The sequence below is a fragment of the Notothenia coriiceps genome, unplaced genomic scaffold (genome assembly GCF_000735185.1).
Source record: "Notothenia coriiceps isolate Sejong01 unplaced genomic scaffold, NC01 NC01_scaffold00011180, whole genome shotgun sequence".
In the NCBI taxonomy this organism is placed as follows: domain Eukaryota; kingdom Metazoa; phylum Chordata; class Actinopteri; order Perciformes; family Nototheniidae; genus Notothenia; species Notothenia coriiceps.
In genome coordinates this window covers 222,768-236,886 of record NW_011343881.1, presented here as the reverse complement: position 1 = coordinate 236,886, position 14,119 = coordinate 222,768, and the positions used below count along the sequence as shown (strand labels likewise).

At 40.1% G+C, this 14,119-nt stretch overlaps 1 protein-coding gene across 1 annotated transcript; it reads left to right on the top strand.

Moving 5' to 3' along the window:
• The first annotated feature begins 256 nt into the window (after positions 1 to 256).
• On the top strand, positions 257 to 9,953 carry LOC104946506 (contactin-3-like). Its single transcript, XM_010772349.1, has 8 exons — positions 257 to 281; positions 1,169 to 1,372; positions 1,861 to 1,960; positions 2,625 to 2,809; positions 4,424 to 4,546; positions 7,213 to 7,336; positions 7,576 to 7,751; positions 9,798 to 9,953. The coding sequence occupies exons 1-8, from the start codon at positions 257 to 259 to the stop codon at positions 9,926 to 9,928; spliced, it is 1,068 nt and encodes a 355-aa protein (XP_010770651.1). The 3' UTR covers positions 9,929 to 9,953.
• The last annotated feature ends 4,166 nt before the right edge of the window (positions 9,954 to 14,119 follow it).

Sequence of the window (14,119 nt, the reverse complement as noted above, 5' to 3'; positions counted from 1 at the left end):
AAAAGGCGCTAGGGGCTGATTTGGTGGAGGCTTGCTGTTTCAGGGACCAGTGACACAACGAAATAAAATCCATGAGAGCAGGTTTGAGCAATTGATCCACGAGTTTAAAGGCTGGTAAGATGCCAACACACTGCCATTTGCTGTAAACTGTGTTTTAACATTAATGTGCAATCATTTCATTCTCTGCTTCGACAGTTGGGAAATAAACAGTAGAAATGCTTCGCCCACATAGTCCACTATAAATGTACCTTTACACATGTTCATTGCAGGAGGAAGTTCAGGTAGCTACTTCTTTTCAGCACGAACCTGATGTTGAAGGAGACCTCTGTGTGGTCACCCCCCCGCTGAGCAACACAGCGGTGCAATTCAGAGGAATAAGGGAGTCCCATTATTTCACACGGTCTGTCTGAACTCTACTTTAGTCCATCTCTGACTTCCGGACTCATTTCCGAGCCAATTCATTCCTACTGAAGACTTTCGGTTTGAAAAATGGAATGAAATCTAAAGGAGGTTTTGGTACATACAGTATATGTACTGTGGACAAATTCTCACTTTGTGTACGTGTTAGTATATCTTGAATTTCTTCCAGCTGTTAACATCAGTTGTGTAAGCCGTTTATTGCATAGCATGTTTTCCTTACAGAGGAGCTGTGAATTTTAGGTGCCGTAGTTAATATGACGGGAGCAAACAAGGACTCCAAGTGATGTATTATAGAGAGCAACACAGTCTGTATTGAGAGGATGTTAAAATGAATGGGTCAAACAAACAGGACTTTTACCCAGGAGACTCATGTTTGACCTTTAAACCAAAAGTCAATGTCGACATATTTGACCATACATACGCTAACTTTAGTAAGTTCATACATAACATTCTGATCGTACCTAAGTAGCACACTTGCTTATTTAAGCCAACATCATCTTGCTGGGCAGGCTTTGGCTACCCTAGAAATACATTTTATAATCCATTCATTGATGTTTTTGGTCTTTTTTCTTAAATAATAATATTAAATGTCACAAACCTTATTCTTTGGAGTCACCTAATATTTATATTTTAAGCCGAGGAATATAATATCATACAATTTATTTGTAAAACTATCTCTCCCTGTTTGCAGGTCATTTTGGGAAGGTCACTGGATTCTGTTTTTACACCCTGTTCCCTTTTTTTTCAGAGATCAAATATTCCTGGGTTTTCAACGGTCAGCGGAGCTTCCTGCAACAGGACGCCCGTCGCTTTATCTCTCAGAGGACAGGCAACTTGTACGTGGCCAAAGTTGAATCCTCCGACGCGGGGAACTACACGTGTGCGGTGAGAAACATGATGACCAACGCCACAGTGCTCAGCTCTCCAACCCCTGTGGTGGTGCGGAGAGACGGTAAGCCCCCTCGGTTCTTCTCCGCTGCCTCCTGAACTGACACGCGAGCCCGGGAGATAAATCGCTTGTCTCGAGCGTGACAATGTTTTTGCTTTTTGTTTACGAGCTGTGTTTTTTTTGCTGCTCTCAAATCCTTGGAACTATACGGGGTTATGTCTTCGAGAACCCGCTCTCTATCAGCATGAAGGCACATATTTACATAACAGGAAATGTAGTCCGTGCTGACATAAATGCATGTAGGCACACACAGCAAGCAGCCCGCCTCACATACTAGCCCCCCATCAGGACCGTTTATGTGAACCACTTCAGATTTGAGCTGAGGGAGATATGTAATCCGAACTCATCCATCCGCCGAGCCAAACGCTGTTGTTCACGATGCCAACGCGCTCTTTGCCAGTGTAACTCGTGCCACATCCAATTTGAATTACAGGAAACTGCATGTGTTCTGTATTACGACTGATTTGATTTGCATTTATCCTTCCTCTTAGTGATGGGCGAATACGAGCCAAAAATTGAGGTTCAGTTTCCCGACACCCTTCACATCTCGAAAGGATCATCAGTGAAACTGGAATGCTTCGCCTTAGGAAAGTAAGTATCAGGAACATTAGCACACTCACACGGCATTGGTTGAAGTGTTCTTTCGTCCAAAGTCCAGGAGGAAAGGAAACTCCTCGGAAAATGTAAGGGTATTGATTAAAACTATGATGTGGTAGGTTTTTAAAAAAGTTCACAGCTGGTTCTGAAATGATACACACCAGTCCATAGCCCACTCAGAGCAGTTGACTATCTGTGGTGCGAAGAATGACAGAGAAACTATTTTCCCCGTACATTGTCATTTATATCATTTTGTACTCTTCATAGATTGGTTGGCGTCGACGGGCGGGTCTTCTTCTGTAGTCTTGCGGTGACGTAGCCTCGGCTCGTCTCGCGATATTTCTCATACTATTCTTCTTATGTTCATAGGTCATACACACATACTAATAGCGGTAATGCAGGGTCAATAAGTGAGAGTTAATCACGGTGTGTTTAGTGTGTAACTCCACACTTCCCGGGGAGAAGCACTGCTTCAGTAAATAATGTACTTTAAAGTTCCGGCACGTGTATATTGATTTATTTCTTACAACTTTTGATGAAGTTGCCAGACATACTGTTTTACAACTAACGGACTGGAAACAATTGTCATAGCAGTCCTTTTGGTCAGTGTGAGCAGGAGCATGTGGCCATCGTGACCTTTTGTGTGTGACCTCTGCAGCCCGGTGCCTTCCATCTCCTGGAGAAGAGCTGATGGAAATCCACTCCCTGGAAAGATTAAAATCAACCACTCCAGTGGGGTTCTGGAAATCCCATATTTTCGCCCAGAGGATGCCGGTGTGTACGAGTGTGTTGCCGAAAACAGCAGAGGACGAAATGTAGCCAGAGGGCAGCTTCTATTCCAGAGTAAGAGTCTTGTAAACTTTTGTTTCGTGTTTTCACGGAGATGCCTGCACTTCTTTGTAATCCTTAGATGGACAAGGACTTGTGAATAATTTTGAAATGAATTGAAAGCTGCTTTCTAAGCTGAAACTACACATTTCAAGATTTTTCTTCAAAACATGACCTTTTTTTTTTGATCTTGCACCATTTGGGTATACATTTATATATCATTAGCCCCGTATTATACCGTTATAAAACCATTTTAACATCCAAAGGACACAAATAAAGCCAATATTATTCCATATTACACCATTATGACACCCATATCTCGTTATACTCTGTGTATAATGACAATAAAAGACTTTAACGTTAACATATTACACCTTTTTTTACACACATATTATTACACCATTATTACCGCATTCTTTCACCCAGATAAAACACAAATAGTACCAATATTACACCTACATAACACCATAAACACACCTATATTACACCTTTTCTGTACCACAATACACTGTTATTGCACCGATTTTACATCAATATTACACATTGACAATCTGTCAAATTATTGTATCCCCAGGTTTAATAAATAACTTAAAGGGTTAATCCAGAAATGTAGTTTTTGTGTTTTTTTGAACGGTAATTTAAAATGCTTGATTATGAGTTTTAGCCAAACAACATGTAGTTATTTTGTATTCAGTTTGTCTGTCCTCCTTACTGTGAAGGTGATGTAAATATTTGACCATTTATTTTAACCGCGTCATTGAAGTAATAATTAGATAGGATTTAAATGTCAGGGTATTTTGGTAACTTCCATACAATCAAATAAACCAGCTTTCAAACTGAGAGCTTTGAAATGAGTCACCGTTTGCTTCGGTGAATGTACACAACTGTGTTCTGTAGACAGAGGGATGAGAGAAAGTCCTCGTTTACTGAACTTGTTGATATCGAAATTGAAAAGATGAGTTTTGGTTTCACGTTGATTAACTTACCTGCCTCTGATTCTATAGCATCTCATGTCAGATGTGCAAAACATGAAGGCGTAAGAGGTTGATGACACAAAGCCATTCAAGGTGCTTTAGGTCCTCAATTCAAAGCAGATACGTGATATAAACCTTTACTAACAAATCCACATGAAATAAATCCTTTAATGAGTAAAGTTACTTCTTTCTCTGAAGGAGTTCAACTGCAGCATAAATAAACAGACTTTTGCAATCTTGATGCTATAGTTTATGGTAGTACTTTGTAGCATTTTAATTTCTGCTTCAAACTTGCTGCTCTCAAATCCTTGAACTGCACCTACTGTGCAATACGTATACAATTGTATAAAACAAATTCAAATCATCCCCTGGCCTTACAATCGTGTACATCTTACCCTTGCCTTGCCTTGCCTTGCCTTGCCTTGCCTTGCCTTGCCTTGCCTTGCCTTGCCTTGCCTTAAACATTAAAGCAGGGAAAATAGGACAGAAAAATAAGAGGAAACAGTGAAGTCCCTATAGTTTAAAAACAGTTGGGTTTCTTTTACCAAATAATGAAGTTGACCTCTTATTGCATTATATTGGTAAAACCAAATCGAGCTGCAAAGTATGTTGAAATCTTTTCCGATTAATATTTACGTGTTGGTATTTTTCACAGATGTTGAGCATCTGCACTGGGTCCAGACACTGAAAGATGCTCATATGGCAATAGATGCTAATCTGCAGTGGGAATGTAAAGCCAGTGGGAAGCCGAGGCCGGCGTACAGATGGCTGAAGAACGGTCAGCCGCTGACACCAGAGGTAACACTGCTCAAGTTATTTAGATTTGACAAACACCTTTTTCTCAAACAAAGCTCTCCTTCAGCAGTAAATCAGTAATACATCTTACTATTGTTGTTAAAGCTACACTGACAACCTATAAACCAAAGGATTGTATATGTATTTGTTTTTTTCATGTATCTGTTTATTTATTTGTTGTTTTGTTTGTTTGTTTGTTTTTCAATAACAAATGTATTTCTTTAAGAAAAAGAAAATATATATATTTATATATAGGTGTTAATAATGTAGTTGTTGGGAGAAGGGGTGAGATTAAATCAGTGTACACTTCTTCCCTCCCCTTTTCGGATGTGTGATAAAGTAGATTATTTGTTTATACATCATTTAGAATCATTAATATTTTTGTATATCAATTTGACACTGCTTAAAGGTGGGGTATGTCATTTTGGAGAAACCAGCTCGAGATCGCAAGAATTTGAAAATACACAGCTGGAAAAAATCTGCCACTTCCTCACAGAGTCCCTCCTCCAACACACACGAACGTACACATGACCAATGAGTGCACCAGATAAGTTTGTGCACAGATGGAAGGCTGACAGGCAGGTAGGCCATCCAGTTACTTTAGCCGGGCCGCCTCAGATGATTGGTCGTGCTTTTTACAGCGCCACAGCTTCCACAGATGACATGTTTGTATGGATTTTTTGTCAAAGCATTTCATATATTCATTGCTATCGGGATGTTAAGAGCATTCCATGGAATATAACAAACTGTATCTCGAGCACGTTTCTCAAACATACCTACCNTATGAACTTGATGTATTGTAAAATGTTATGTTGACGTTAGCCAGGAACCATTCAAATACATTTCAATTTTTTACAAAATATCTAGAAAAGCAGTCTCTAGAGACAGTGGTCTCAAAGTTGAGGGGCGCGAGGAGAGGGGGGACGACGAGACAGCGTAGGGAAAATGGTTATTAAAAAAAAAAGATTCAAAAATAAAAAACATCATAATTCAAAAATTACTTGAATTCGAAATATCATGATACAGTACGCTACTATACGTCTGTGTTCTGCTGTTTTATTAAAGCCTCGGCCTCTGTGTGGTGTGACGAGCCATTTTGTGTGCGTGTCGCGGAGAGAGGAAGAGCGCACGGCCCCCAGAGATCGTTGTTGTTAGCCTCTAGCTGCTAGCGAGCTCGCCTAACATATAAGAATTTTTCAACAACAAAGTGGAGGAGAGCTCTTCTCCTGTCAGAACTGAGAGCCTCAGTGTGACCAAGATAAGTTAACTTTAGTCTAAGTCTATCTCAGCTGGCTTCAACGTTATCGATGTAAACGAAATTATTTCGAGGCACCGTTTATATGAATCACTAATTAAAAAAAAAGAATAAATGAAAAACAGGTATGAAATACTATATGACAGTATAAAAATAATAAAGTTTAAAAGGGTGATTTGAAAAATATCCATAAAGAAATAGTAAATCTGTTTACAGTTCTGTTTCATATGGGTGTTGAGAGAGGTATCCATAGATCTCTTCATTTTGCTCTCAAAGTGCACCAGATTGATGCTTTCAACTTCAATATTTAGAAATAAATCTTCCCGGGGGAGCTTGTCCCCGGACCCCCCTATGTTAGGTCCACTCCCCACTTATAAAAATAGAACTTTACCCCTGCTTACACCTATATGCCGTGAGCTGATTATCGAGCCTTCATTGTAACAGTTGCAGGACACGTGTGTATATGCGTGGGGATTGTTGCAGTAGAAAATTCCACTGTAGCGACCGGTACATTAATGGGAAACCCTAAATGTTTGAGCACCCTCTATGAAACATCAAGCTATCCCACAGCACCCCAAAATAAATATCTGGCGCCGCCACTGAGCCTGACTTGTGTTGGGGGGGGGCCCAACTTTTCTTTTTCTCCAAAGAGGGGGCCTGACAGAAAAAGTTTGAGAACCACTGCTCTAGTAGAGGATGCAGAAATATGACAAAATTCAAGTCAAACCACAAATTATAAAAGTGTTGTGTTTTTCACCGAAGCCAAACACATTTTTTCAGTAATGTCGTGATATTTTGTCATGTTCGCTGTTTGCATTTTTATATACGTTAAATTTAAAATGTGATGGATGGTGGCCCAAGTGCCAAGGCTCGTCCTTTAAATTGTCTAGAAGGAACAATATCAAATGTTTTACCAAAAACGACAAATGTAACTCAAACACAGCCGTTGCAATCATCACGAATGGGGAAGGGATTTAGACAATTCACAAGTGCAACAAAAATATGTAAAAAAACCAACTTATTTCCCACTTCCTATTGCTGTCTTTTCATTCGGACTAGAAATATAAAAAAAACATTTATTTCCGTATTCAAAAAAATCTTCCTAAATTTATAAAAAATATAAGATAACTTCATGACTCGTGTTTAAAGCTCAAATGCCAGTTATAGTGCAGGGTTATCTTTGGTAATTGCTCTCTCATCGCACCTGCCTCTTGACATGTGAACAAGACGGTTTATTAAATGCAGAATCCACCCAAAGTGCAGCGCTGGCAGCTAATTATATGGGTCTAGAGTAACATACAGCTTTCTGAGCACTGAGTGATTTATTTTTACATTAATTCAATGTCACTTGCATCTCATCATTGTGCAGCTAAGTCTTTTTTTTCCCCGCACAGAGAATACACGCCATGGTCCTGTCTTCACCCAGGAGCCGAGTGACAGCATTTTCCCCCTGAGCATTGACGATAAGCAGGTGTTCATTAATTGTAACGCAAGAGGAAACCCAACTCCTCATTATCGGTACGTGTTTTGCCTGCACTTTGACCGTGTATAAGGTGCAGTGTATGTGGAAATGATGGTACAAAGCATTCTTCTGAGCTGTGAATGATACCAGGCCGTGTTGCTGTGTTAGCTTCATTTGCATTTCGATGTAGTCTTGAAGCCGTAGCCAGAGAGTAATTATGTTTTTACCCATGGGTACTCAGTGGATTCAGTGGTATTCATTGGAAAGATTATATATTTTGATGATGTTCCTACAGGTGGAAAATGGATGGGAGAGAGATAAACACAGAGTCGGATCCGAACTTCAGCCTGGTGGAGGGGAACCTGCTGATCAGTGACCCTCGTGTCATGGATCATGCAGGAGTGTATCAGTGCATCGCCACCAACACATTCGGGACTGTCGTCAGCAGGGAGGCAAAGGTCCAGTTTGCATGTGAGTTTTAAGTGGATTTCCGTTCTGAGAATACTGTTACACAACTAAATAGTATAATTAAATATTCTTTCTAGGCCTGCTACATTTCATGTGTTGGTGGTTAATTAATCATAGACCATCAGATCAACAACCTAAAAACCAATAATATGAAGTGACATGTCATAACAGAGTAGCCAAACCAGTGAACCCAGAGCATTTTGTGAATACATGCTTTAACCATTTCTTAATAAATAATGGATTGAAAAAAGAATGTTGATCTGTATCCACTATTCAATAATCAAATGTTACTCTAATTAAGAAATTAAACGGACTACTTTTTTGACCATGTACGTACAGTATGTATTATAAGTGTGTTTCTAGGAGCAGCAGAGTAGTTGGTCTGTAAAATGGTCTGTAAATCAACACTTGACAAATATCTGGATACATGTTGGCCTGTCTTACATGCCATTTTCTTAATCTTACATAGCACATAAGCTACCCCATGGTACTCTCATTTGTAAAACTAGTTATATATGCATGCTAACATGCCAGACATTATGCTCAATGGGTGCTAGTTGGGTTATAGATCTATTTTCTAATTTTCACGTTTATTTATTAGAGTTTATTAAAATCCAATATTGGTAACATGCTCCTTTTTTTGTTCAACTGGTTACTACTGGTTCAACCCTGTTGTCTACAAAATGGCGTTGCAGACCATCCACCCCAAACGTCTTCTTTCTTTTGATAACTCAAACCAAACGTTGCCCTAGAAACTAAATTGGCCATGCAGGTTTGTTGTATGGGAACATTTTTTGTCATCTGCTCTCGCCAGTTTTTTTTGGGCTGCTGTGTTCATATTTATTGCTTTGAACAATCCAAACGACAATAAGCTTCGTCTCAGGAAAAGCCTCCACTGCATTATGAGGCTGAGAGCTCTGGGTAGGGCATGACAATGTGATTGTCGCATGTCATAAGAGTCATAATGTATTTTTTCTGAGCACACCTTGTATCCAAGTGTGCCATCTCTGATTTTATGTCAATCTGCATGTCAATTATCAATTGAAAGTGTTACCTCTTTTACTAGCCCAGTGATATGAGGAAATGAGGACTGAATAGTACTTTTCCCACAAAGGTTCATGAGAACTTAGTTCATCAGAACTCTTTAGTTCTGATGAACTAAGTACAGATCCTGTTCACACCGGAATAAGTCCCTGGGGGTGGATTAGGCAAATGAAGCCGCTGACGTCACTTCTTCTTCTTCTGTTTTGGGTTTACTGGCAGGCCGCAAACCACTTCACGGCGTATACTGCCACCCGAAGTCTCTCTGCGTTTGTGCGCTAGGCTAATGCTAATAATGCAATGCGAGGATAATAAAATGGCGGCTTCAAAAATCTTTTTGGGAGTTTTACGGGGCGTGGTTTTCAATCCGCCCAGCCAATCAGAAATAGGAACCTTTTTCTCCCACGAAAGCCCCTGCTCTCTAGCAGGGACAGAAAAGGGGGTGAAAAGGTTCTCATGAACAAATTTTAGTTCTGGATTTTTTTGGTGTGAACGCGACATTTCGGAACTATATCGAAACTAAATTGGGAAAAGTACTGCGGTGTGAAAGCGCCTAATAGAGGAGACCCAGATAATGAAACCACAAAAACAATAAATCATCCCAGTTTACCATAATCAAACCTTAAGTACTCCTCAGATTGATTTACGAGCTAACTTCCTGGTTAATACAGACTTCATGAAGCCATACTCTGTAATTTGTAGGATTCATTATCCGACCAGTTTTGATTTGACCACAGCTGATATTTGCTCGGTCCCTCCTGGGATTTAGTTGGTATTTCTAAGACTTGGGGATGGATATGTCTTCCCACTGTTTATTCTCTTCATTAAAGGTGAAATAAATCTCTCGGGGCGCTTTGGTGCACCCTTTGCCAAATCACCTGCTTTCACTGTGATATAATCAGACAGAGGAAGTGTATTCTGCAGAATGAAATGCCCTCCCTGGAAGTCACCTTTGAGTTATTTCAGCTGCAAAACAAGGAAAAGTTGTGTTTGTTTTCTATCCAACAGTTCTGCAGAACTTTAGCATGAAGTCCAGGAACACTGTGTCGGTGAGAGAGGGTCAAGCCGTGGTTCTTCTGTGCGGGCCTCCACCCCATTACGGAGGTACACTCCTAACTCTTCTTCATTATCTGCTGTAGTCACACACTCCTGCTTGCGTCAGCAGTCTTTATTGTTCCTCACTCTGCTGCCTATTATCTCCCTGTAACACCGCGCTGTTTCTCTTTTGTTTTTATACCTTGCCACCTTCCTCTCTTACTCTCTGACACGCTGCTTTTCTACTCACTCCGCCTTATCTGCCAGACTTTTTATGATCAGCCACCGCTCTGCCTGCCCAGACTCACGCCTTCACATCTATAGTTCATAGCCTCGCACTTCTTAACCTGGAGCTCACTTCTTCTTCGCCCATGTGATCTGTGACCGTGCTGTCATCTATAAGGTCTCCGGTGCTCCACTTCCTGGAACTGCCATTTTTTCCTCCATGGCTGTGGGCAGGTTATCCGTGGGTAATAAAGTCAGCTTGTGGCTGCTGTGGCCGGGGGAGCGTTTATCCCGTGGCACAGCTGCGAGTCGGCTCATGTGTCTGTGTGTTGCTGATTAGCAGACCCTCAAAGTGGTCCGCACTCCTGCAGCCATTCGGTGCCCACCAGCGCAATTTCACGCTGGCGCACCAGCCATTCTCAGCTCCCTGTTGCCAGCCGAATCCCCACGGCCACAGGGGAATCCACTCTTTAGCAATTTTTCCCTCCAGCCAGCCTCCCCATCCTTTTCAAAAAGCCCTCCCTCTTTATATGTCTCCTCTTTAAACACAGCGTTACCGCACATATGATGGGATTAAACACCACACGCTAAAGCTAGCTTGAGGGGAAATTGAAAAAGGGTGCCTTTAAAGGTCACCTATTATGCAAAATCCACTTTTCCATGTTTTTTTATATAAGTCTCCTCTGTGTTCAGAAATTCTGAGAGTTTCAGGAAAAAAGACCCCCTCTCTCTTTGTCCTGATCCATTTATATAAAAACCTGTCTGAAATAGGTCTGCTCGATTATGGCAAAAATCATAATCTTGATTATTTGGGTCAATAATTGTAATTGCGATTATTAAATNGTGAATATAAGATCTCGTTTCTCTTTTCAACCACATACCCACGACAACGACTAAAATGTCCAGTGGTGTTCTCATGTTTATTACCTAACTAGACTTCACATAAATAGTACCAACTGAATACAAATGGACGGGGTCCCCGAAAGAGGGCTCCTCGGAACTTGGGACGATCTAACGGTTCGACTTTTGTTTGTCCTTGTACAATGAATGGGCACGGAGTCATGTAGAAACCGACACTAACCTGGCTAACACAAGGGGTCGTCCTGAGTTGGGACCTGTCCGGGCGAGAATCTCCTACGACCCTTTATAGTGTCTGGAATCTCGGCAACCTGGGACTTTCCCCTCCAATTACTTCACCAAGGTTATTCACTCGAATTTTTGTAGTTTCGACGGAAAGGTTTTAATAAAACTACCGGGAAATTAAAAGTACATTGGAAAGGTTAAAGACGGTAATATCGTTGTTGTAATAAACATTTTTAATTCATTAATCATTATTACATTTCCAAGACTGTTTGTTTATGCACCCCTCATCCCGGAGAACCCCATGGTAAATTAAATATTTTCGATATTGCGTTAGTAATAAATATTTATCATACTCATTTATAAAAGGAATTTATTTTGTGTCACTTTAGGACCGAAAATTGTTTGGTACTTCTCTTATTACTTTACTATATGTATATTGTTTTGACAGTTTTCCCCTGTAAAATTGTTAACTTTTTTGAATGTATTGCTTATATGAAGGTCTCGGTAGGTTCCTTTGTGAAATTTTACTTGTGAGAAAACTACCACTACATAAACACACAATAACATTCTAATTAAAAAAACAAAACCTTATACAAGATAGACGACAATACAATCTTACGACAAAATGAAGATGAAACGGAAACACATAAAAATACTTTTTCAGATGTAAGGTTAAAAACCTTTCCACGCATATATTTCAATATAATAATATTATTTTTGTGATTAATTTTATAAGAAAACATAATAAGGTGGTGTTATTACTTCAACAATTTATTTTATCATTGCGACATGTGCTATGTTTATTTTTAGTGGAAATTTGGTAGTGGTTGGACTTTTCAATTATTTCCAGTTAAAACAAACGTATTAATTTCATATTTTTTTACTTGCTTACGGAAAAATTACATTTCATTTTACAGCCTGAAAAGGAAACTAACGACCAGTAGGGACTGGGTTGATCCACCATGGTTGGTCGACCAAGAACAAGTCTGATTCCTTATTTGATTTCTCCATAAGTACACACATATTCACAACCTGGTTACACTTGTTATACGGATGAGGATAGTAAATAATTTTCCCGACTAACCAATAATCCCAATCATCAAGTTTTTTTCCCACCAGTCACTCCACTCTGCACACACCACGACATGTTCACAAAACTGAACGGAAAGCCCATTCCTCGTTCTGAAAAGGAGAGTCTCCTTCAACGGTCTGAACAGGTCGGGGAGAGAACTCCTTACTAAAAAAGGGTCCAAACTGACTTAGATTTCTCTCTCTGTCCTTCTACAGACTATGGTATTTCCCCTAGCTTGTTATGTGGGTTCCGAAAAATATAATTCAAATGTCATGGTTAACCTGCCAAGATTCTGGTTAAACTGACCCCCCCGGAACGACCCCCGTCTAATAAATTTACTTTCCCCGTGTAAATTACGACCTGGTTCCTATGCTTTCTGTCATGTTGTAAGATATTTCAGGGTATTTCCTGTTGTTTTTGTATTTTATGGTTAATCAATAAAAAACAAATCTTTTTGTCTTAAACACAGTTACTGATACCAATGTTAAAAATAAAAATCATTAATCGCGTCGGTAATTGAATTTACGTCAATACCCCCTTATTTAGTAAGTGAACAACGTCGTTTGGCAAAATAAAATTAAGGAATTATAAACATCATTGAATCTAAGATAAATAAATTATATGTAAATATATTTTTTTTTGTGTACTAACCACATGATATCCGGGCCCAATATCAGTCATTAACCGACGTTGTGGTATAGTGTTTACAGTACACAAGGAAACTTTCCCCCTGAGTGTTTACCCCCAGGTTCGTGGACGGAACCAACCGGGGAGGGGTCTTCGGGCGCATTACATGTCATGGACCAACCAGGAACATAAGGAATTCGCGAGAGTCAGGGTGTGGAGTCAGTAGGAGGAGGAGGAGGAGGAGGAGACGAGGAGAAGGACTAGGAAAAGTGGAATGAGTTGAGAAAAGAGAATCTCCTTCTAACCAAAGCCCTAATTATGTACCTATTTAGTTTTCTAACCAAGAATTATTAGGGCCTTATGTCGGTACCTCAAAAAGTTACACATGTTATTGTCGGTGCCTCCCCCCGTCCCGTCATGAGTTTTTTTTCTTAAACCTTCAATGTCATGTCTCCATGCTTTAAAGGCGGGGTATGTAATTTATTTCAGAAACACTTGTTGTTATATTCCATGGAATGCTCTTAACATCCCGATAGCAATGAATATCTGAAGTGCTTTGACAAAAAATCCATAACAAAATGTTCATCTGTGGAAGCCGTGGCGCTGTAAAAAGCACGACCAATCATCTGAGCCGGCCCGGCTAAAGTAACTGGATGGCCTACCTGCCTGTCAGCCTTCCATCTGTGCACAAACTTATCTCGTGCCCTCATTGGTCATGTGCGCGTTCGTGTGTGTTGGAGGAGGGGCTCTGTAAGGAAGGGGCAGATTTGTTTCCGGTTGTGTATTTTCAAATTCTAGCGCACTCGAGCTGGTTTCTCCAAAATTACCTACCCCTCCTTTAAGTCTATTCTCCACTGGCCAGCATTGAAGAATCGCTGATTTTTAACTAAAATTGCTATATATTTGTGTTTTTTTACTGGTTTTAATGGGCACCCAAAAACTTCCTGAATGATGAAAATGAAAGAATCCTAACTCGGTGAAACTGGTGGTGAAGAGAAACCCTCCCATTATCCCATGCTACTACACGACACCAACCAACTCTTGGTATTTGTTCATTGAGAGTCCCCTTGTGGTAGAACATTACATATTGTGCCTTTAACTTGCTTTTTAATCGGTTTCAAATCATCCCCCCATTAACACATTCGCACAAAATAACATGATTTGTCCTTTAAAGGCCATAGTGCACTCAAAATTAACCTTATTCATTGTAAAGAGGAAAGGGATGTTTTTAGACCTCATTCCCTACTTACTGTCCACTAACTAGGAGGACGTTTGGATGTATGCTAGT

What these genes read in the sequence shown, in the direction of transcription:
- LOC104946506 (XM_010772349.1), top strand. Translation starts at nt 257, where the DNA reads ATGTTCATTGCAGGAGGAAGTTCAG. An exon ending in GAATGCTTCGCCTTAGGAAA is followed by an intron (nt 1,961 to 2,624) that starts GTAAGTATCAGG and finishes TGACCTCTGCAG; the next exon opens with CCCGGTGCCTTCCATCTCCT. An exon ending in AACCCAACTCCTCATTATCG is followed by an intron (nt 7,337 to 7,575) that starts GTACGTGTTTTG and finishes ATGTTCCTACAG; the next exon opens with GTGGAAAATGGATGGGAGAG.